The sequence below is a fragment of the Solanum dulcamara genome, chromosome 8 (genome assembly GCF_947179165.1).
Source record: "Solanum dulcamara chromosome 8, daSolDulc1.2, whole genome shotgun sequence".
In the NCBI taxonomy this organism is placed as follows: Eukaryota; Viridiplantae; Streptophyta; class Magnoliopsida; order Solanales; family Solanaceae; genus Solanum; species Solanum dulcamara.
In genome coordinates this window covers 3,321,197-3,344,756 of record NC_077244.1, presented here as the reverse complement: position 1 = coordinate 3,344,756, position 23,560 = coordinate 3,321,197, and the positions used below count along the sequence as shown (strand labels likewise).

General features: G+C 34.3%; 3 protein-coding genes across 4 annotated transcripts; 2 read left to right on the top strand and 1 right to left on the bottom strand.

The window, feature by feature from the left end:
- Window positions 1–439: 439 nt before the first annotated feature.
- LOC129898924 (uncharacterized) lies at window positions 440–2,211 on the bottom strand. Its single transcript, XM_055973634.1, has 2 exons — window positions 1,781–2,211; window positions 440–731 (listed from the first exon to the last, which is right to left on the bottom strand). Exons 1-2 carry the CDS (start codon window positions 2,209–2,211, stop codon window positions 440–442), a joined length of 723 nt encoding a protein of 240 aa, XP_055829609.1.
- A 5,450-nt stretch (window positions 2,212–7,661) lies between these two features.
- Window positions 7,662–11,199, top strand: LOC129900249 (60S ribosomal protein L5-like). Its single transcript, XM_055975180.1, has 9 exons — window positions 7,662–7,800; window positions 8,643–8,712; window positions 8,806–8,897; window positions 9,142–9,268; window positions 9,362–9,441; window positions 9,534–9,650; window positions 10,096–10,230; window positions 10,379–10,548; window positions 10,897–11,199. Exons 1-9 carry the CDS (start codon window positions 7,798–7,800, stop codon window positions 11,009–11,011), a joined length of 909 nt encoding a protein of 302 aa, XP_055831155.1. The 5' UTR covers window positions 7,662–7,797; the 3' UTR covers window positions 11,012–11,199.
- Window positions 11,200–14,799: 3,600 nt separating this feature from the next.
- Window positions 14,800–23,107, top strand: LOC129900690 (mediator of RNA polymerase II transcription subunit 19a-like). 2 transcript variants are annotated; one of them, XM_055975705.1, is made up of 7 exons: window positions 14,800–14,953; window positions 19,708–19,774; window positions 20,482–20,771; window positions 20,970–21,197; window positions 22,059–22,118; window positions 22,246–22,388; window positions 22,951–23,107. In XM_055975705.1, the coding sequence occupies exons 2-6, from the start codon at window positions 19,744–19,746 to the stop codon at window positions 22,294–22,296; spliced, it is 660 nt and encodes a 219-aa protein (XP_055831680.1). In that variant the 5' UTR covers window positions 14,800–14,953; window positions 19,708–19,743; the 3' UTR covers window positions 22,297–22,388; window positions 22,951–23,107. The 2 variants fall into 2 exon arrangements, with proteins under 2 accessions (XP_055831680.1, XP_055831679.1); XM_055975704.1 differs by having other exon boundaries at window positions 20,479–20,771.
- The last annotated feature ends 453 nt before the right edge of the window (window positions 23,108–23,560 follow it).

Here is a 23,560-nt window from a genome sequence, read left to right as displayed (position 1 = left end):
TATTACAATGGTTTAGACAAGTCCATAGGGAGTTAGCTCTATTGTTATTGATATGCCTTCCCTCAAGCTTTTCCCTCGAGACTAGGACTTCATTGAAATCCCCTCCCATGAACTAGTCGTCGGAGAAATTCTAGGAGATTCTCCAGAGGCTGTCTTAGAGGATAGTTCTTTCATTAGGTATGGGGCTAGCATAGATAGAAGAGAAAAGCCAAGGATTGGGGAGGCTACTTACCTTAACCAAGATGTGGATCCCCTGTGGAGTGACCGAAATATTATCCATCCTAATCATGTCCTCCTTCCACATAATGACTATGCCCCTTGATAGGCCCTCAGCAGGTGATTGGATTTGAGCATCCTCAGTGATTCTCTTATGCTCCGTCATTTTTGTTTCTAAGAGCACCATCATTGAGGGTTTATGCACCTTGACGAGTGCCTGGCACTATCTTCTGAAGGCAGCGTTGTTGGCGCCTCTAGCATTCCAGATGAGGAAGTTCATGGAGTTGTCTTTCATTTGGGGGTTGGTTGCTTTCCCTTCCCTTTTTCCAGTAGAGGGTTCTTGCTCTGATTCTTCAGAGGCTTCATGGCTACTCCTGAAGGGTGGTCGCTCGTCTGGTTCCTCATTTTCATCCACACTGGATTTGGACAAGCTACTAAAATAACTTCTCTGGATAGCTCTCTGAATTCTTTGACTATTTGGCCATCCAATAGGTAGACCTCCGTTGTCTACTCCTCTATTCAATGGAGAAAGTCTTTTAACTCCTTGTTGCTCTACTTTAGAGCATCTAGCATTGAATGAGTTGCATCTCCTGGGTTTTCTACCCCGTTGTTCGACCTTTGTGGGAACCAAGGGATGAACTTGAGGATGAGAGTTGAGGGATCTTGTGGAGGTTTAGGGAAGAAAGGCATTTGTTGGTGAACTTGGGAGAGCAGTGCACTCAGTTTCTCTCCCTTCATCAGTAAGAGGTCTCCATAGAGATGGGCTTGGAGTACAATTTGCATCCATAACTATTGTTCGAAGCTCGAGGTTACAAGATTCATCCCTTCTTGGATAAAGTTTGCTAGGAATCATGGATCCTGATCGTGACTGACATTAGTTGGGGTCCGATGTCCAAGTTCAAAGTGAGCTGTTAGCCGTGGAGAGCAAGCTCTATCCATGATTCTGAAACATGGTTTGCTGGTAACGATGCAGTCAAGAGTACAATAGTGGAGAATGGGGGGGAGTATGGGTTGTTGTTTTCCATCTTTGGGAGGCGTTTCAATTTCATCGCTGGATTGGGGTATACTTAATTGGGAGGTTAGGCTTAGTGCGTAGTTAATTGATGTGATGACCATTGTCATATCTCGGCTGGCACCATGATGATTAAACTCAGAAGGGGTAAGAGAGTATTTGGCTGGGATGGCATTGGAATTTTTACTCATATAGGAAGATAGAGAGTCATTGGAGGGAATGGGGTTTCCTCTAGAAGAAGAACATTTCGGGGTCCCACAGTATTGAATGAAGCTTTATTTAATGAAGCCTTTTGTTCCTTTTGCCAATGTATTTTGGTTTCCAAAATAAGTGCGTGAGCGCCTAAGTATGGGTTATTGTTATTAATGGATTGTGTGGTGGATTTCCCTACAGAGCAATTATTGCTCGCTTCGGGAGGTAGAGCGGCGGTCCGGCTTACCGTGGGAGTTACTTTTCTCTTTTCTTTTGCTAATTCCAAACTGGTGGGGTTATGAATGTTAGCATAGTGTAACAAGTTTTGAAAGTAAGAATGAAATTGAGGTGAGAACTTACCTGTTGTAGCATTGTAAGTTTTTACCTGAGTGATTGTGTGGTGGCTTTTCCTTATTTATATCCGGTTTGTTAGTGGATGTGATTTCGACTCCTTGGGACTTGTTCCTGCGAGGGAAAGAGACAGTCTGCCAAGACTCTGTGCTTGCGTTCTTCCCTGATGACTCCGTGTTCAAGTTTGGGCTTTGGGATGGGGTGTGTATGTTAGTAGTTGGGTGGGTACGTGATTTGGTGGTATGGCCTAGTCTCCCACACCCCGTATATAGTGTTCCATCCCCTTCGTAGACTATATCCTGTAGGTGGTTTTCGATTAGGATATTCCTTTTGACTGGTAGTCCCATGGGCACTTGGATGCATATTCTTGCATATCTTTTTCTCAGGGTTGACGATGTGCACGTATCAATTTTCAGGAGTGCTCCCAATTTTCTACCCATTTTTTTGGATTATTTTATCATAGAATTTCGTAGGTAATTGGGGGAATCTTATTCCATATAGCACTGTGGGATATGGTTGATTCTTGGGGGGAGAAGTTAGGCTCTCATTTTCTCAATGATAAAAAGCTACCTGCTACAAACTAAGGCCCCCTTAAAGGGCCTTATTGGTGCTTTATGCGAGTGAGAATTTTGCTATGTAGAAACCCTATCCCATATCGATTAGGGTTAGAGCCTCAGTTGGTTTCCAGAGTTCTATCAATTTTGTTTTCAGGTATTGGTGGGATATTTTCCTTCCTAGAAGTTTGACAAAGACAGATTATTTTCTAGGGAGATAGATTCTTTCTTTATCTTCCGTGTTCAAAGCGATTTCGTTCTTATTGTCATTGTCGTCTTTAGTTATTTGGTCTACCGTGGTGGTGAGGTAGTCGTTATTGATTTTTAGATTCTGATTCAATAAAGCCTCCATAAAGGACTGTCTAGGAGAGATCTTCATCCATTCCTGTCTCGCCATCCAGTGGTTCCGGGGGCTAGGTGGTCTCAGAGGGGGGGAGCTGGCAATGGGGTGGGCTGTCATGGCTGGATCTTTGGGAGGGGTCTTTTCCTAGAGAGAAGATGAAACTTTTGTCATTATTTTGAACACTTGGTGATAAAGAGAGCCAAAAAAAATGTGGTTTCACGACTATTGGAGTAAGTCTAAATTAATCTCTTAGGGACGTTTGATTTGGATACAAGTTATACTTAAATTAGTTATGCTGGATAAATTATGTTGGGATAAGTTATGATGAGATTAGTTATATTGAGACTAGTTTTTATCGCTTGTTTGGTTGGTATATTCAAAATTATATTCATTGCATAATTTTTAATAATAAGTTATTTGTTTACAAAAGTATCTGCCACCTTATTTAGTTTTTTTTTTTACATTTTCTTTGCCAGCTTTATTATTCATTCCTAAAAATAAAATTTTCATCTTATTTAATTTAAATATTTTTATTTATGCCATTTCCATGATTGTGCCATGTGTTTTTAAAATTAAACTTTCATCTTATTTAACTTAATAAAACTTTCATTTTAAGTTCATTAAAGTATGAGAAATTTTATTATTAAAATTATCTACATTCTAATTGATATATAAAATATAATTTTTAAGTTAGTAATAAACTATTTAATAAAAATATGTAATTTAGTAGTGGAGTGAATATTTTAAGAGAAATCAAAATATAAATAAACATAAGAACTAGACAAATAAATTCAACTTATAATATATTCATAAATAGAAATTGTATTTATTAAATATAATTTTTTAATAGAAAAATATATAATCATAAAACAACGATTAATTAAGGTTATGAATGTTATTATAAATGTTGTTAAAAATTATTTTAATATACATGAATGTAAAAGTTGTGTATAAAAAAGAGTTTAAGGGGGATATTTTTGTTATTTTACACACTTTATCCATAATAAGTTATCCTAGGATTACTATTTCACCTCTAGGGAGGAATAACTCATCTCGGTACTAATTGTTAATCATGGGATAAGTCATTCAAACCTTTGCAACCAAACAACAGATTAAAAGGCACTCAAAAATTATTTCGGGATTAACTCCTCTTATCCATCACATCAAACGATCCTTTAATTATATATTTATTGGATTTAGTCATTTAGCTATCCAAAATATTATCAAATTTGGTCCCTTCACTATATATTTACCGTTTTTAGTCCCTTAACTATACACTTGTCGGTTTTAGCTCTTCAAGTATTCAAAAATTTATTAGGTTTGGTTTCCGTTTATTATTTATACAAATAGTTTAGGTTTATATTAACGAAACTCATGCCTCCATGAAATTAAATCTTTAACCTATTTTTCAGTTGTTTCTCTCTCCCCGCTATTTTTTCCTTCAATTACTCTTATGAAAAAACTCTAACCTTGACGATTCAAAATAAAATTAATAAGGAAAGAAGATATAAATTCTGATTTTATTCAATTGAGGATAAAATGAAGCATATTACTATTGCTAATGACTTAACTATTATATTTCCTTCTTTGGTGGTTAACAGTTCATAATCAACGTGACTTGTTTAAATTTTTTTTTCTCATACAAAAGAAAATTAAAAGATTTGATCTTATTACTCAAATTTTCTCTCGTAAAGTAAAACGAACAAAATAATAAAATCGATCTAATTCAAAAAAATCTAAAAAAAAAGTTGCAAATCTACAATTTTATAATTTCAGCTTCTAAAATATTAAACAAATTCCCTTCAATAAAATCGTTGGAGTATAAAATTTGGAATCAAAACGTGTGAGTACAAAACTTCAAATTTTATTCTCATTATAAGAATTTGTTTGTATTAAACATAAATAAATCTCTCCCCACACCTAATGAGTAATTTTTTTTATAATAAATTTTAGCATATTCAAGTTAGTAGTAGCAATAATGTGCTTCATTTTATGCTTCATTGGATAAAATCAAGACTTATATCTTATTTTCTCGTGAATTTTATTTTGAATTGTTGAGGTTAAAGTTTTTTTCATTAGAGTAATTTGAAGAAAAAATAGTGGGGGAGAGAAACAACTCAAAAAATAAGTTAAAAATTTAATTTCACGAATCTATGAGTTCTGTTAATATAAACCTAAGTTATTTGTATAAAAATTAGACAGAGACCAAATCTGATAAACTTTTGAATACTTAAATGACAAAAACCGATAAATATATAGTTAAGGGACTAAAAACGGTAAGTGTATAGTTAAGGGACCAAACTTGATAACTTTTTGAATAGTTAAAGGACCAAATTCGATAAATGTATAATTAATGAACTATTTTAGACCTACTACAATAGTTCAAGGACCATTTTATTGTATGAGTCGAGTGTTGGCCATTCAATATTTTTCATGTGTCAGAAGATAAGTTATGAAAATGAGTATGTTGAGATAGATGTGTGAGTATATTAAGAGACATATGATTATAAATGAGGATATAACCAGGATAACATGAAGTGGCCTTAGTTGTGGTAAAAATGAGGTAAGTGAGGCTAAAATTGTTTGAGCATACGAAGAGGAAGTGTGAGAGATTTGATATAATGGGTACACGGAGAGAGGTACACTCAAAAAATACTAAAGATAAGTGATCAAGCATGATATGACACAACTTCATATTACCGAGGATATAACCTTAGATAAGAGGGTGTGGAAGTTGTATATTAGGGTAGATAATTAATAGTTTTAGAGTATTATCTTACTTTTCTAAGAGTTTAGTCTTATTATTATAGTGTCTCATGCTTTTGATTACTATCATCTGGTGTTTATTATGTTTAAGTTATTACACTATTCTGTTATTGTTGTTCCCTTATTAGTTGTTTGTTTTACTGTCATTTTTCCTTTTTTCTTTTTCTTACCTACTTTGACTGTTTAACATGTGAAACTCAAGTCAGGATCTTCCGACAATAGTCTCTTTAACTCTATGAGGTAGGGATAAGCTCACTTGTGAAATTTCATTGGGTATGTTGTTGGGGTGTTACATATTGTAATGTCTTCATTATCTGGTTTGGATGTGTTTTGAATTCAAATTGATATGAATTTGAAGTTTTTCTTTCATGGTTATGAAAACTTCACAAGTTGTGAAAAGTAACGAAATTTCCCTAAGTCTTATACTATCTTACCAAATGAGCAAAAATTCATAACAAAAGTATAATACACTATCACAAAGTTATTATCAGAAAATACAACATTTATTGATCGAACTTTAGTTTAACAAAAAATAAAATTGAACATGAATTGTATTGTACTGCTTTTTAATACAATCCTCGCATATAGTATGGACATAAGATGACCGAGAAGATGAACCAGCGCTGTTACTTTGAGCCGTTTGTTGATTAATATTATTAGTAATTATGTTATCTTGTTCATATTCTGTGAATAGTTCATCACGCATTTGATATTCTCGCAAAAAATTACATAAATCGCACAAGTTATCACAATTGTTACTTATGTGTTAATATTATAATGATTCATGCTCTATTTCACTTGTGTGTCAATATTCCATGAATAATAGATAAAGTAGGAAGCAATAATAAATTTAGTTGGTAAGAATAATGGTTATATCCAATATACATTATTTAAAGTCTGCTAAAAATAATAATGTCAATTATAAATTTTATTTATATATGAAATAAATGTTTGGTAGACATAAAACAATATTTTTTAAAAATAAAATATAAACTTGTGGGTCAATTTTATAATATAAACTTCTCAAATCAAACTTTTTGAAGATTTTGAGATTTCATCTCATGATTAGAGATCATGAAATAAAATCGCATGTTCAAATATTAATTTCATCTCATAATTTTAAATCACAAGATAAAATCACATGTCCAAACACATATTCAGAGAAAAAATGGAAAAATGAACCTTAACCGAAAGTCCAAAATATGATACCTTTATATATGAACTAATTTATATCTCTCTATTTTATGAATTAAATATATTGATTTCATCTTAATTGCTTAAACAAAATCATGAATTCAACATTAAAAACTACTTGTTATAATTCGTACAAGACTTTATTGACTTATCATGTAATAACTCAATTATTTCTACGATTACATCGTATCATTCAAAATTGGATAATTATGATTTTTTTCTGCTTTTAGTCTAAACTCATTATTAGAAAAAAGTCATAAATATACTTTCTCACTATAGTTACTACAATTAAAACGAAGATAAGTTTTAAAAAGCTAATTCTTTTTTTTATATGGTTACTTATTTGGACGCACTTTGCCTTTTTCACCAATGTATCATTATGTTACCCATGACTATACTATAAGCAGGGGCGGACCTACCTTGTGCCGAGGGGGTTCACTTTTTTCTTAAGTCGCGGGAGACCAAAGATGGAGATACGATTTTCTCCGTGCCGCTTTAGGTTAGGGATTCCCCAATAGATTAGTTCTCTATCATAGAATTCGGACTTCCGGGTAAACCCAGCGGCTTCTATGAAGAAGGCGGCGCAAAGGAGGCTCGAGAACCCCCTTCGGCGGAAAATTATACTATTTATACATTGTTAAAATAATTTTTTATGTATATAAAATAGATATCGAACCCCTTCACTAGCTCATGTGTCTACTTATTTAGATTTTGAACCTCCTTATTTAAAATCCTGGATCCACCACTGACTATAAGTATCTTCAACAATTGATCTTACTACTTCTTATTCCATTTGAGAATTTTGTAGCTTATCGTTTATATATAAAATGTTTCACACCTTTTATAACATTTCACAATCGTACTAGAATAGAAGGTAATGAAATTTCGAAAATAATAGTTATATAACTGTTTTTTTTGGGGGGGCGGGGGAATAAGTATAATTTATGTATTTTCTAAAAAATAAATTCTATCTTTAAGATTAAAATTTCTGGGTTTTATATCATGGGCCGAACCTACATGGGCCTTAAAGGTCAAATTATCATGATTGGCCCATTAGGGTTTCAGTTAGGTATTTTAGCTTCATATCAGTAGTATTTTTCTCACACAAGCTTCTTCTCCTTATTCCCCTCAGCCCCAAACGCCGGCGGAGGCTTAATCGACGGAAAACAATGGTAAGATTAATAAACCTTTTTTATGATTTCAATAAAATTTATGCTTTATATTTTCTATTTTAGTTTTAAATTCATGATATACTTTTGTTGTCCAAAAAAAATTACAACTAGAAAGTTTTTCATGTATAATTTGTATTATATATGGTTATTTGGTGTATAAAAGAGTATAAAATTGTGGTTTTGGTGTTATTTTTCTTGTTTATGGATCTGTTTTATCTTATTGAAATATGGTTAGTTTGATTTGCTGCTGTTTCTCACTTTTTTTTGGTGTCTATATGAAAATGTTAACAAAAAATGGATTTTATTTAGGTAAATTTTTTCGTATAAATATTAAGTAGTTTGATTTTCTTAACTGAGTTTGTTAAATTGTAGAACTAGTGATGTAAGCTGTGTTGTTCTCTTTCGTGAACTTGGATTTTGCAATCTATATTGGATTTGAGCTAGATTTTTATGACAACTTATTGCCAGAGGATGATTTAGGTTTTAAGGTTCTTATCGTTGAACTCATTGGACTTTTTGAAGTTATTGATTCAAAAATGTAATATCTATTGAAGATTTTGAAGTGTTTTCTTCATGTATTTATGTTGTGGTTGGGTTTTGATGAATCTGTAACTTATGAACTCCATCCTCCACTGCATATCCCATTTGCACCACTTATGAATCTATTCTAGATCTAAAATAAAGCTTATGTTACATACTTGACCTTCCAGTAGCATGTTATTTTGTTTTGGAAAAAATGTATGTGAACTAAAAATGAATGATTGGTACAAGTTGTGTAAACTATGATTTGAATGCTTCATTTTGTTTTTGAGTTTTGACATTGTTGCTGAATTGTGCTGCAGGCCTTCATCAAAGTCCAGAAGACTAGGGCTTACTTTAAGCGTTTCCAGGTTAAATTCAAGAGGAGGAGAGGTAAAACTACCATTTTCTTTCATTTTTTTGGCCTGTTCTCAATCTTGTTTGCAGTTAAAATATCACTAAATTCAATGTTTTGCTACTGTACAGAGGGAAAGACTGACTATAGAGCCAGGAACCGTCTGATCAATCAGGACAAAAACAAGTACAACACTCCAAAATATCGTTTCGTTGTCCGATTTGTATCCTTTCTAATGCATTTTTATGCCCTTTTAACTTGCAAAGCATCTACTTGATTACATTGCTATTTCTTTCAGAGAATGATCTACTTTTCATTTTGTCCACAGAATGATTCCTTATTACTGTGCATTCGTTGAATGTCACTTAGAATGTTTTCACTTGATTAGTGATGGAACTTCTGATAATAATTTATGGGTGATGTAGGGAGGTGATTGTTTCCTCGTTTTATCTTAACATTCTCTCTAGACTAACAAGGACATAATCACACAAATTGTGTCTGCTAGTATTGCTGGTGACATGATTCTTGCTTCTGCTTATGCAAGCGAGTTGCCTCATTTTGGACTTAAAGTTGGACTGACAAACTATGCTGCTGGTACTTCCACAAGCTATTCATTTGTTGGTTATCACACATGAAATTCTTCTCTATATATTTAAGTAATGATAAGTGGTTTAATACACATTTTAGCATACTGTACCGGACTTCTCTTGGCAAGGCGAGTTCTCAAGAAGCTTGAGATGGATGAAGAATATCAAGGAAATCTTGATGTAAGTAGTAGCTGCAAGCAAAGTTTCTGGGTGCATCTTTTGTCCTTTTTGCAGTTGCGTTTATGTCTAAATTTTATTACCCGTTGTTACAGGTCAACGGAGAGGATTACTCTGTTGAACCTGCTGAAAGCAGGAGGCCTTTCCGTGCTCTCTTGGATGTTGGCCTTTTAAGAACTACCACAGGGAACCGTGTTTTTGGTGCTCTCAAGGTATTAAACTGCTTTTGCTTTCGGTTCCTTTTCTCCTAGCTAAAGCCTATACAATGCACTAGATTGCTAATAAATTGAAAATTTTAATTTGTGAAACAACAGCTTTTGTACTTTTTGTGAATTGTTGATTGGATGGTTCTCCAATCAGCTAAAACTTCCAAGTATAGAACATTTCCATCCCTGAGAAATTAACTCAACGTGGTTTGTTTAACTCTCTTAAATATTTGGGCTGTTGGGTAGATCATGTAGTAATTCTTCTCTATGAGGGATCATGTTTTCCTTCATTTTATTATTTAAGGTGCATTAATCATTAACTATCTATCTGCAATATTGCTTCTTGGATTCAGGGTGCATTGGATGGTGAAATATTAATTATGCATTAATCATGTCGTGTGACATTTATCTGTGTTTATCTGTGTTCTTGAATATTGATTTTTTGATTCAGGGTGCATTGGATGGTGGGATTGACATCCCTCATAGCGAGAAAAGGTTTGCTGGATTCAGCAAGGACTCTAAGCAACTCGATGCAGAAGTTCACCGCAAGTATATCTATGGTGGCCATGTTGCTGCATATATGAATGTGAGATAGAAGTACTTTAGATTGAATCTTTTGTAATTTATTATTATTGTAGAATCCATGGGTAGGCCATAGAAGATTGTTCATCTTCAGTGTTCATTCTGGCTTCTTCTTACTCCCCATCTCTAATATGCTCGACCATTGTTTGCAGACTTTGATGGAAGATGAACCTGAGAAATATCAGTCACACTTCAGCTTATACATCAAGACGGGTCTTGAGGCAGAGAATCTTGAGGAGATGTACAAGAAGGTTCATGCTGCCATACGGGCAGACCCAAGCCCAAAGAAGTCCGGGAAGCAACCTCCTAAGACGCACAAGAGGTCTGTGATTTGTCTTTAGTTGAATTTCTCAATTTATCAGCTTTATAGAAAATGATCATTGATAACCTTGGTGCATTATTTGATTCTGCAAAAAGCAAAAAAAATGATAAAATTGAAAATCATTATGATGAGTTGAAATTCGTAGGTGCACTAGTGTTCGTTTCTTGTGTCCATGTAGAGGTTGTTCTTCATTTGCTTGAGGTGCAATTTGTTTTGATGCATTTCTGGAGGATCTTCATCTACTGATTATTGTGCTACATTACTGTCCGAACTACATAATGCTTAGATGTGTCTTGACAGATATTCCATCGCATTTTTGTAACCATACATTTTGGGGCTGTTCTGCAGGTACAACCTTAAGAAGCTGACTTATGAAGAGAGGAAAGCTAAGTTGATCGAGAGACTCAATGCTTTGAACGCAGCAGGTGGAAATGATGACAATGATGAGGAAGACGATGATTAGTGTAATTGTAGAACAAGAACTTTGAATCGTTGTTGCCTTATGGTTTTCTATTAATATTGTTTTTCTTTTGCTACTAGGTAGAAACCTCAGTTTTGCATGCTTAGTAGAATTAAACTTTTCAGTTTTGACAATGTATGGCACATTGTATTTTTGCTTCAGTCATCTATTCCATTGAGTTTTAACTTCTATATAGTCTGTATAAGCAAGCTTGATGCTATCGAGTATTTTAAAAGATAACTATTGCTAATAATTTTTAGTGATCTTTTTCTGAATAATGGTACAATTTTTATGAAATTTTATTCTAAAGAATGATTTTGATTGGACAAAGGAAAATATTAAGAATCATTTATAAATATTGATAATAATACTAGCAAGCCAGATAGTAAAAGGGCTCATAAAGGATAATGCATCCAAATTCAAGATAATATTTATTAAAATTTTAGTTAGTTTTTACATATAAATTTATCCTTTTCGTTTGAAATATTAAGTTGGAATAAATTCATTGTCGAATATTGCACATGTCCTCGTATAATCTAATATGATCAAAATTTTAGTTTTATTTTTATCTTTGGGTTTAAGAGCCTATAAAGTTAAAAACTAATATGATCAAAATGTTAGTCTTATCTTTATCATTGGGTTTAAGAGCCTATAAAATTGATTTTTCGAGACAATAATCAGGAGGTTACGATTGTACTTCAACGTCTTTCTCTTTGAGTTACGAACTCACGACGAAGATTGTTAATCAAAGTCTCATAAATTTATATAATTAAAATAAGGATAATTACAAAATATACAATTATCTAATTTACATTGCAAAAATATATTCCAAAAGCTTTACAAATCTTTAGTCAAAAGCCACAATTCAGTATACAACATTATACATCGGATATACAATAATATACAAATTTATCTTCTTACAAAAATATTTACCATTCATCATTTTTGATCTACATAAGCTAAAGCCCATAGAATTGGCGATGTCTCCGGCATAAATGCAAGGAGGATGTATAACTGATATAGGATCTTGTGGAACATGACTTAATTCTACATGCGGTTCAGTACAAATGAAGAAATTCCGAACAAAAAGGGTTGGAACTCACTGATAGGAAAGGAGAGAAAAACAAAGCAATGCCAAGAGCTCCATCAATCCGCTGTTCATCGATAGACGAAGCTCTCTCTTTATCATCTCCCTCCATATGCAACATCCTATTTCCTTCTCGTAACCTGAAGCCTCATCGTAGGTTCCCAATTTTTCGCTACCCGAAATAGTTGGGCAAGAAAGGGGAAACCTTTTTTCATAAGAAGAAATGAAAGTATGAAGGCCTCTATGCTCAATCGAATAAGAAAGCTCGAAACGCAAAATAGTCTTTTTATGCTTTCTAAAGCAAAGGGGAGTATTGGTCAGAAGTAAAGACCACACTCTACAATTGTGCTCTCAAAAAGAGCATTACAAATTACAGTGTTTCGAGAACAGAGATTTGCAAATCAGAGAGAGAAAACATTTATATTTTTCTCTTTCAAGAGATTTTGTCTCAGAATCGTGCCTTGAGAAAGGATGCTGCCAATTCCACCGAGGACTTTGTGGATTTCTTTTCGGAATGCGAGAGATAATAGATAAAAACTCTGAATGGGGCTCAGTAGAAAAAGACAAAGGAAATCGAGTTCGTTGAGCAAGTAAAACTCGATCTTGCAGCACGCGGGCACGAGTCTCCCTATATAAAGCAAAGCAAATTCTTGGGTTAGGTTGAAATTCAGAGATCTACGAAGGAACGGTAGCTATATGCTTAACACATGCAAGTCGAACGTCTATGAAAAACACTATCATAAAGTTTCGTTCTTCGTTTCTATTTCTTAATTTTTTTCTGGTGTGCCACTCTGTTATTGTCTGATTTTTGGTTGTACGAACACACTCGAAATTATGTATCTAATTATCGTATTTTTGCTCCTGCTTGGTAGTTTTGTAGCAGGTAATTTTAGACGTTTCTAGAAAAAGAAGGAACTGCTATAATAACCACTACGTACGTGCCATTCTCTTCAATCTTCTCTTTGATTGCTTTTTATGAAGTTGCACCAGAGGCTAGTGCTTGCTATCTAAGAATTGTTCCATGGATCTCATTGGAAATGTTTGATGCTTTTCGAGGCTTCTTTTGACGACCGTGAAGTCGCCAGATGAATTGCCGGGTAAATAGATCAGATCTAAATGCAGCTGTTCTCCGCGACGATATGGACTCGATCCACTCCTACCCACTGTGGGGTACCATAGGATGTCGGGAATAAGGATGGACATACTTGATGTAACTACTTTCTTGGTTGGGGGTTGTGCCGCCCTGCCTTTCGATCGATATATAATTGAGGAGGCCGATCACGAACGCTAAAGGTGTTGGAGCGATCTTAACGGCGCTGCACATATAGGTAGCAAGAGGGCACTTATGCCCTCACGGTGGAGCCTTATGGATAGGGAAAACACCCCCATTTCAAGCGCATCTTTTTATCGACTAAAACACTCTTTTGGTCTAGTCGGTCGAATCGGTGAACCACGTAGGCTGATTAATTGCATAGGGTAGAGGGCTCGTAGTACCCCCTTTGATTAATCCAGCCCTTTCTTCGTGCTTCAATAGTGAATCACCTACTAAAGACTTGATGTACACTACTAAACACCCAATATACAATATTATATAAAATTATAAGAGATATTCATACCTCAATATACAATATTATACAAAAATCGGATTCGTCTTTTTTCTTTTATTCAAGCATCATATTCTTCCAAAAACACCTCAAAAATTGCATCAAAACACCAAAAAATTCATAATTAGGTTCCTCAATACGTAACCGGTCTTTTGCAAAAATACCCACTTGAAACACAATTTATTTATGGAAATTCGATTTTCAAATTTTGAAGCTTCAGGCTTCAACATTTGTTGCCTATGGCTTTAACAATGTCAATAATATTTCATAACAACTTCAATAACAGAGATAAAACAATGACTTAATATGTAAATTTGTCAAAAGCAATAAACATTATCAATTACTCAACTATATATACATGTGAGACCATTCATTTCACAATGAACCAGCAAAACAAGCAAATCATTTAATTACCCTCATCACTACCTTCATCGAAGAAATTTCCTTCAATTAATAAATCGCCTAATAAAATCACATTTAAGAATTTCAAAGATAGTTCGAGAATGGAATATGGAGAAAGAGTGAGTGAGAGAGTGTTTTGGGTGTTTAGGGAAGAGAGAGGAAAAAGAGATGACCATAACTTACTAGTTGATTTGGTAAAGTTCAAAAATCTTGACCTACTTTGGCTATATACTTGAGTTAATTCTACTTTTAAGTAATTATCTCATTTAAGTATTAGTAAAGTGAATTGAAAATCATGAGCCTTCATCTTCAAATCACAACATAGATAAAAATATTATTGTAGTTGATTTCTTTCATCATTTTTAGCTTTGGACATAGTTACTTGATTTCTATTTCTGGTGCAAGGTGACGATTATCTCGTAGCATTAATCGAGTTGCACGCAAATTGAATTGAACACTGTATATTTTGTTATTTTCTATCTAGTGTTTTATATCTACATTGGAGTCCGATTAATTCAAATCCGCATTGCCTAAAACCTCATTTAAGGAGAAACACTTTTTTTTCATATTCAAAATTCGAACAAAATTTTTTGATTAAAAGAGGAACAATCCGAACACCATGTTTATAAAGAAAATTAGTTATTGGGTTAACAAATAAATGACAGGTTAGATAATATATATTAACTAAAAACTAGAGGTCCATTTTCCCTCCTTCATGAGCCATTAGCCCAATAGCATCTCAACTCGGCGAAAGAGGAATTAGGGTTTTAATACCATCTCAATTGGAGAGCAAAATAGATTCGTTCGTCGTCGGAACCCTAATTTGCTTTTCCGATCACTCTGTCATATCGAGTATGCTTTCTTTCTACTTCGGAATTTGAATTCATATATGTTGTATGATTGTAAGTTTTGGATTCCTCTTTTTTGTGTCTTTATATATATTTGAACTCTGCGATGAAGATGTTTGGTTGATACTGGAATGTATTAAATGATGATAGTGGAGAACAATAACTTAACTTTGCTTTTCGAGTGAATTTGTAATATATTGGCATTTTTTATATGCCAAATTTTGGAATTTTGGCGTTGAAGGTGGTCTAAGAGTTTGAAAGTCCAGTTATTGCTTATTGGAATTAATCTTTATCCTTTATTGTCAATTAAGTTTTGGTCTTTTTTCGATGTCTTGTTATAAATGTCTGGTTTTAGAAAATTATATAGTATAAACAACAACAACAAATTCAGTGTAATCCCACAAAGTGAGGTCTGGGGAGTGTAGAGTGTACGTAGGCCTTACCACTACTCTCCAACGTCGAGAGGTTGTTTCTAAAAGACCCTTGGCTCAAGCAAATTAAAGCAGTAATTAAAAGAAAGCATGACAGCCCTTGTCATATCTGAAAAGAGGACTCCCAATAAATTGTCTTCTTTTTGTGCAGATTGTGAGTTTTCCGTTGTCATATATCCTGCTAGTGAGTTATTCTTTCCTTCTCAAAATAGTGACCAAGTTTCCTTGTTGCCCCATTTGAATTACTCAATCCTTTTTCTTCATATGGCACATTTCCCTCAAATGATTCAAACTGATAAATTGATGCCTTTCATATTTTTTATAGGCCAAACACATAAGGGCCCCTTAAACTTTCCACATTTTTTCATTTTGGCAGGTTAACTATGGCTTGTTCCAATTAGACACAAGTAAGTCTAAAATGTGTCTATGAAGCATCTCACCGATAATCACTCAAAAAAATTAAGTGTGTTATTCACACTCATTGACATGAATAAGTGTTGAATAAAATGAAGACACGTCGCAAGACTCATTTATTACTAAAACAACATTTTAAAATAATATATATATGTTATTTTTGCATGATTCCCCCCCCCCCTTCCCATTGTTCTATTTTCTTCCCAATTCTCAATCCCAATCGTTATACCATTGTTCTTCAACCCTAGCCCCTTCCATCGTCTCCTACCCCCACCCCTAAAGCCTTGCTCATATTCTTCTTAATTTTCAGTCCTAATTGTCATGGGCAGTTGTATCTTAGAGAGAATAGTGCCAGTATTGTGTTTTGTATTATGCATTATTAGTTGTATAAGTTGTTCTCGTTATCTGTTTTCTCCTTCCTCTCTAGATAATTATACTAAAAATGTATGTCTTTAGTCCACGCCTCGTTGTTTTCTAGTATCCCAGACCAATGGTTATTCTATTAAATGCCAAATAGTGATTATCTAATTTTATCATTATTTTGTATCATGAAGATATTGATAGTTATTTTTTCAATTAAATTAAATTGATACATATAGTATTTCATGATTCGGGAGTTTCAGATGACACTAGAAAGATAACAGGAAAAAAAGTTAAAGAGAATACTTTTGTAGGCTTTCATTCTCTTAGAGAAAGTGTGATGCACATACTCTGCCACATCACTTATTTGTGTTTAATAGATATAATTTTAATGATGTTGAGGTGTCTAATTGAAACAAGCTATAGTTAAGGTGCCAAAATGAAAAAAATGTGGCTAGTTTAAGGGCACCCTAATGTGTTTTGCCATCTTTTATAACTTACTATGGCATAAGGGTGGCAAAATTAGCCAATGAAAACAGCCGATTTTGTCATGCCGATTCAGTCCATCAAAAGTTGGGCAGATCTGGGATAAATATGTAGCTCAAATTGACTTATGTGGAATCTTCTCAAAATATTTAAAAGAATATTTTTTTTGGTTGCAATGTTATGTATAGCTATAATAAAGATTTTTTTTATGCAATGAAACAAATTATAAGAAATCAAACAAAATAAATTAAAAAGGACTCGATACATGGAACCAACAACAACAACAACATACCCAGTGATATCTCACAAGTGGGGTCAAGAGAGGGTAGAGTGTACGCAGACCTTACCACTATCTCATGGAGATAGAGAGGCTGTTTTCGAAAGACCGTCGACACAAAGTAACAGTCCCAAGAAAGGGAGAATCACAATATATACGGAAAAGGGCCTAAAATACCCCTCAACTATGCGAATTAGTACAAAATTACCCTTCATCAATAGTTAACAATTTCATTAATGACGTGTCACTATCTTATTGACTATCCTAATATTTAATTAAACTAATTTTTTAAAACCCCCAAACCCATACCCACCCGATCCACCCAAAAGCCCCACTCGTAAAATCCATCTTCACCTTCAATGTTCATCTCCTCTCTTCTTCACCATCAATGCTCATCTTTTAAAAACTTATAGCTATTACCCAGCTATAAGTTTCCAACTCTTCCATAGGCCAACAAAAACAATGCAAAAATTAAAATGACTGTTCTAAATTAACCTCAAATTAAGTAGCCATAACGATGTAATCAACATCGTTTAATTAACTTATAATGGAATTTAATCACCATGCGAATTAAAGCTCTACTAACAAGTCACAATCCTAATATTTTCATCTCACGCCACTGTGTTTATTCTTTCTAACAAGCATTTATAACAGTGGTAGGGCTTCATGTATACATAGATCTCTGATTGTTTAGAGATCCATTCTTCAAATAATTCAAAAGTGCAGTTCTACATATGGTGAGTTCGACATTTTTAAGAAAAAAACAGATGAGCGTTGATGGTGATGAAGAGAGGAGATGAACATTGATAGTGAAGAAGAATTTTACAGGTGGGGCTTTTGGGTGGAGTGGGTAGGTATGGGTTTTGGGGTTTCAAAATTAGTTTAATTAAATATTGGGATAGCCAATAGGATAGTGACACATCATTAATGAAATTGTTAACTATTTTTAATAGTTAGACCCTTTGAGATAAGGGTAAAACAGAGCCTAAAGGTTAACGTGAGGGGTATTTTAGGTCCGATAGGTAGATGAAGGGTAATTTTGTATCAACTCGCATAGTTGAGGGGTATTTTAGGCCCTTTTCCGATATATATATATCATAGCAGCTGAAACATTCATGTATTTATGACACTCCTAATGCGACATCTCCTTTTATTTTATCCATTGATAACAATGGTATATGGGCATGCTTGGATGCATCTCGGCTATTCCACCAGGTACCTACTACCTCCCACAAGAATAAGTACCAAATAACTTTTCTCATGAATGCATAGGCATATGAAAAGAAATCACATAGGATTTTTTGGGTCTCTATTGGGATTTGAATTTTGAATCGTAGTCTCCCCTATTTTTCATCCATTTTATTGTGTACTAGTTCAAATCCTTGACTACAACTTAATGTGAGATCTCTTCAATTGACCTTTCCACCTCAAATCCATATAATAATTAGTGTTATTAAAAGCTAAATGCACAAAAAGGCTCTAAGGTCCTTTGGGGCTCTAAGCGCAAATAAAGCATGCACTATAATGGAAAAGCCGCAAATGGAGAAAAATTACAAATATGTATGTGTAGTCCGAGACAAAAAATCATAAGCATGAACAATACATATATAGACAAAGAAATTGAAAAATAATTATAATAAAATGAAATAGCAATTGTTTAGTGTCACCTCTTCAAGATTGCACTTACTGGCAAGGGAAAGTATGTTTTAAAGCCTTGATGACGACACCAAAGTGCTCATTAAAGCGAGGTGAAGCACTCAACATGTTTTGTGCCTCGTTTTAGGGCGTAATGCACCTTCACGGATAATAATAAACTATTCTTATAATACTTCTCTACCCAACCTCAATATAATAATCTATTCAAACATTATAATAATCTATTCAAACATTCTGTTTGTGAACTCCCCGTTAGTAAAAGCAGGTCATGTTATCAGGTAAGAGGGAGTATTCGTCTCCTGGGTCAATTGTCTATAGTTGCTTAGTGGGATGTTTACGTTTGCATGTTTCCTTGAGAGACAGCTTTCAACACTAGCTTTTTATTCATCTTATTTCACTATTCATGTTATGATGTATTTTGATGACTTGATACATGGGAATCATGTCATTATTAATTTCATCCCAAAACTTGCTTTGTCTTCATCATTTGCATTCTTTCATGCATCTCCCAGAATACAGGTTTAGACTGAAAACAACTTACTTCCTTTTTATTCTATTTTTGCCTATTTAACTTTCATAATATCTCCCAGTAATCGTCTCTGAACATGTATTACCAGTTATGTTTTGTTGTCTCTTTTTCTTACCTTCCCCTCTATGCCGTGGGCTTCCATCACTCCAGACTTTAGAGCCTTGTACTTCTTGTGAAAGAAAATGTATACTGCTGGATTTTTATTGCCGTTCAACGTTATGTTTAAGTATCTATGTCCCTCTGGATGTGGGGTTTTAGATGACTGATCTGTTCATGAACCCCCATTCTAAGTTGTCTCATTTGTTTGGCAGATTAAGATTTGGTTTCATTCTGGATTTACTGGTGCTGACGTTTCTTTTACTCTTGACAATTTTGGTTTGACTAAAATTAATCCATGCCAAACCCAAGGCGTCTTGGTGTCTTTTACTTTGTAAAAATACTGAAATTGATGCGCTTTATCGGTTCACCATGGTTATTAAGCCAGCTTACATGTGAATTTGTATATTGCCATTTCCATTTTGTTTGCATTCCAAATCCTATAAGTAAGTAGACCATTGCTTAGCTGGATAGTTGTGGACATTGTCTTACCTGCCAATTCTTTGCAGGGAATAATGCTCTATCTATGTGCTGAGCGCTAATTGATGGATCCAGACAGCAAGAAGTTTGGAAGAGGTGAGCTTCTTACTGTAATCTCTGAACAGTCTCTTTGCATGTTAGGGTAAAATGATACTGCTGACATTTGACTCTACCTGGGATCTTATTGCATGGCTAGTTTTGATTGAAGGTGGAATGCATTGCATTTGATCTGTACTTGTATGTGAATTTCCTGCTCGATCTATTTGGTGTTGAATTTCTCTTTTCTGTTTTTCTTCTTTTCTGGTGCAATTGTTTTTACTTTCAGGAAGTGGAAGTGGTTGATTTACTTCTGACTTGTATTTGCTTATTTCTTTTGCACTCCATATGTAACCACTATCATCTATTTGGGAAACAAACAAAGATTAGTGATGCTAGTTTTGTCTCTTTTTGAATGAGGTTTTGCAAAAATATGTCTGTGCAAAGCAATGTGTTATCCAGCTTTGTCTTGCAGCATTTGGATTGATGTTGGCTGGTAGTGTTTTGTTCATAGGGTTAACAAGATCTCACAAATTACTAAAAAATGCTTGAAGTTTTGCCGAAGTGGTCACAGTTTGCACATAGTTAAGGTGTTGTAAAGGTTGTGATTGCCGAAAGAATATTGTGCTTCCCGTTTTAAAAAAATTCTGATGAAAAATTTAAAATGAAATCATTTGACTCTTTGATCTTCTTCTCCTTGAAATGTATTCATTTTGATTATGACATCATTGGCTTACTGTGGTTGGTCGGTCCAAATACATTAGTAGGGCCAAGAGAGCTTGCAGGTGCTGTGGATCTTATTAATCACTTCAAGTTGTTGCCTCATCACGAGTTCTTCTGCAAGAAGCCTCTTCCATTGTCAATTTCAGATACACGCTACCTTCACAATGTGGTGGGAGACAGAGAGATTAGGAAAGGGGAAGGGATGCAGTTGGATCAGCTTATACAGGATACATCGTCTTTAAAAGAGACAAATTCACGCATTCAACCATTTGAGTTAGATGCTCTTAGTGAAGCTTTTCAACTACGTGAAGCAGCTCCAATTGTTCTGCCTCCGGTAAGAAACCTACTGTGTGAAGCTTGAGTTATATAAGTATGTCTGATTCAGCTCTTTAAGTAACCCTTTTATTCCTTTCTGATCTCTGAAGCTGGAGGCTCAGAACTGCATTTTTTGCTCTAATCCTGTGCTTTTCTATAGAGCCAGTTTGCCCGTTTCACTAATTCCTGATCAATAGGTCTTTTTGATGTTTCATAGTCTGAAAAAGGGATCCCCACTGTAGCTGGAACATCTAAAAGTGAGTCGAAAGACAAGGAGAAGAAGCATAAGAAGCACAAGGATAAAGACAAGGAGAAAGACAAAGAGCATAAGAGGCACAAACACCGTCATAAAGATCGAAGTAAAGACAAGGATAAAGAGAAAAAGAAAGATAAAACTGGCCGTCATGATTCTGGTGCTGACGATTCAAAGAAACATCACGAAAAGGTCTGCTACTAGCAAATGTTAATAAAATTATTTACCTTATCAAAAAATATCTAGCAAATTTAAGAGATGCAAATCCGGTGATTCTCCTGGCATGCCGTATACTGTGAATATCATGTGGTTGTTTCATATTTAAGAAGTTAATAAGACTGGTTCACAGTAAATCCACTTAATAATAGACCCAATGGTGTCTTTACTGAAAATGGCATTACTTCAGAACTGACAGAAATATTTTTTAAAATAGGCCCACTTAGAATCGTGCTGTCTGTTTCTCTTGCTTCCGTGAACATTCGCTACATCGTTTGTGATGTAGCTTATAAGTTGCATTTATAGGATTCAAGTAGAATATAGTTCAGGATTAAAAGGTTTAATTTTGGAAAATATCTAGCTCAAGAGTTTGTTGAATCAATTGTTGCTTGACTTTCAGTTTTCAGTTGCTGCATCAAAAGCTAGTCATTTGACTTAGTTTAATAAGATATCCAATACATTGTCATTTCTTTGACTAGCCTTTTGCTTGTAACAGTAGCTGCAATTTCTTGTTTGTTTGATTGTTGTCATCTTTTACAGTGTGCTATGTACTGACTTTATGAGAAGTTTGACTCTGTAATATTTCTCGTCATACTGTATGCTATGTATTGATTTAATGAGAGGTTGACATTGTATTCTTCCTCTATGTGTTTGATTTGATGTCTTGGTCTAGTGGAGCTTAACTTTATTGAGCTGGCTTGTTGGGATTACTCTTGCTGTAAAAAGTTCATCCCATAGTTGCGACACTTCTAGGACTTTAGCAAATAGCTATAATGTATTGAATGTGATTATGCTTTTGTTTGACATCACTGATTATGATCTTTCTGATGATATCAGAAAAAGAAGCACGATGGCAAGGAGGATCTTAATGATGTCAACAAACACAAGAGAAACAAGGTAAAATAATATTGTATTCAACATGATCTGTGCAAACGTTAAGTTCTTTTCTGAGCTCATTATATGGGCAGTTTTTTCAGTAGATTGAGACCGTACCTTCACCTTATACTAATGGTAATATTTGCAGCACAAGAGCTCAAAGATTGATGAAATTGGGGCAATAAAGGTTACAGGCTGAAATGTTGCATGTGCTGCTATAATTTACTATCCTCGTGAGTTGCAGTTACGAATATGGAGGGATCCTTTTCTTACTATTGTAAAATATCCAAGGTACAGAAGTTCTTTTCCTACTATATCCCACAAATTGAGTAACTCCATGGCATGCAAGTCATTCCATCCATGCCATCAACGTCTATATCCTATTTCACTCTGCTTCAAAAGTTTCACTTTTTTTTCCTGGGAGAAAAGATGCACTAATTATTGACGTCAAAAGCTGTTTCCAGCCTGTTTTGTAGCCATTAGTTGCTCATGAGGTTCACATTTACTACTAAGACATGTTTTAAAGTATTTCAGTTTGTAGATTTTGAACATTTGCATTTGTTGGATAAAAAGCAGATTCCTAAATATGGGTTTTTAGTGTCGCGTGTGCTTATATTATAAATAAGAGAATAAAATTCTCCGTGTCTGTCTGTTGGATATATATTCTGTTGTAGAATGGAAGGGTTGCCGAGACTAGTAAAAAAATAAAAATAGAAGAGTTACTAGACATCTTTTATTAATGAGTTATTTGGCAATGATCTACTTTTGGTGTTTTCAATCAAGAGCAGAGTAGCTCATCATAGTATTTGTTACCTCTTGTGTTGCATAATGTTTGTTTCTCTTTTCCATGCAGATAGGTTCTGGACTAACTAAAGAATGCCAAGAGGGTGAATGCACCTGTTGAAAGTAGATTTTAGTGAAATGTACATAGTGCTGAAAAACAACCTCATTGTATCATATACTTAAAGGGCTTCTTTAGTTAGCAATGACATTGAAAACCTTGATCCCTTCTTTCGGTTGTCTTACCTTACAATGATTGATTATTCTTTCTGTCTTTCCCCATCTATCGGGGGCTCTGATCTCTATTCTTAGTCTTAAACCAGTTGGGGGCACTGGGTAATAAGAAAGCATTGAAGGTTAAGATGAGTGTTGGTCGTGTCTCGATCTTGTTATGTATGGAGCTTGAGTATAGGAATATGTATTGTATGAGAAATTCTTGTTGCTAGGGTTGAATTTTTTTAATTTTTTTTTGGGTATATTCTAGGCTAAAAAGAAATCAAGTTATTTCTTTCGGATAGAGTAATAATTGAGGTTTGTGTGCTCCAGGGCTTTATTCAGCTAATTCTTAATGTATCATTAGTGATAAGCATGTAAAATTTTGGCACTTGTTCTAATATTTTGAGTTAATATTGATGAGGTTTTCTATTTAAGGCATGTTTTCAAACAACTATATGATTCTTCTG

Bases quoted from the DNA above. Each gene is read 5' to 3' on its own strand.
- LOC129898924 (XM_055973634.1), bottom strand. From the start codon at position 2,211: ATGGGTAGAAAATTGGGAGCACTCCTGAAAATTGATACGTGCACATCG. The intron at 732-1,780 runs GTAAGTTCTCAC...TCCATTGAATAG, and splicing joins AACTTACAATGCTACAACAG to AGGAGTAGACAACGGAGGTC.
- LOC129900249 (XM_055975180.1), top strand. The intron at 8,713-8,805 runs GTAAAACTACCA...GCTACTGTACAG, and splicing joins TAAATTCAAGAGGAGGAGAG to AGGGAAAGACTGACTATAGA. The intron at 10,231-10,378 runs GTGAGATAGAAG...CATTGTTTGCAG, and splicing joins ATGTTGCTGCATATATGAAT to ACTTTGATGGAAGATGAACC.
- LOC129900690 (XM_055975704.1), top strand. From the start codon at position 19,744: ATGGATCCAGACAGCAAGAAGTTTGGAAGAG. The intron at 19,775-20,478 runs GTGAGCTTCTTA...CAAATACATTAG, and splicing joins CAGCAAGAAGTTTGGAAGAG to TAGGGCCAAGAGAGCTTGCA. The intron at 21,198-22,058 runs GTCTGCTACTAG...TGATGATATCAG, and splicing joins CAAAGAAACATCACGAAAAG to AAAAAGAAGCACGATGGCAA.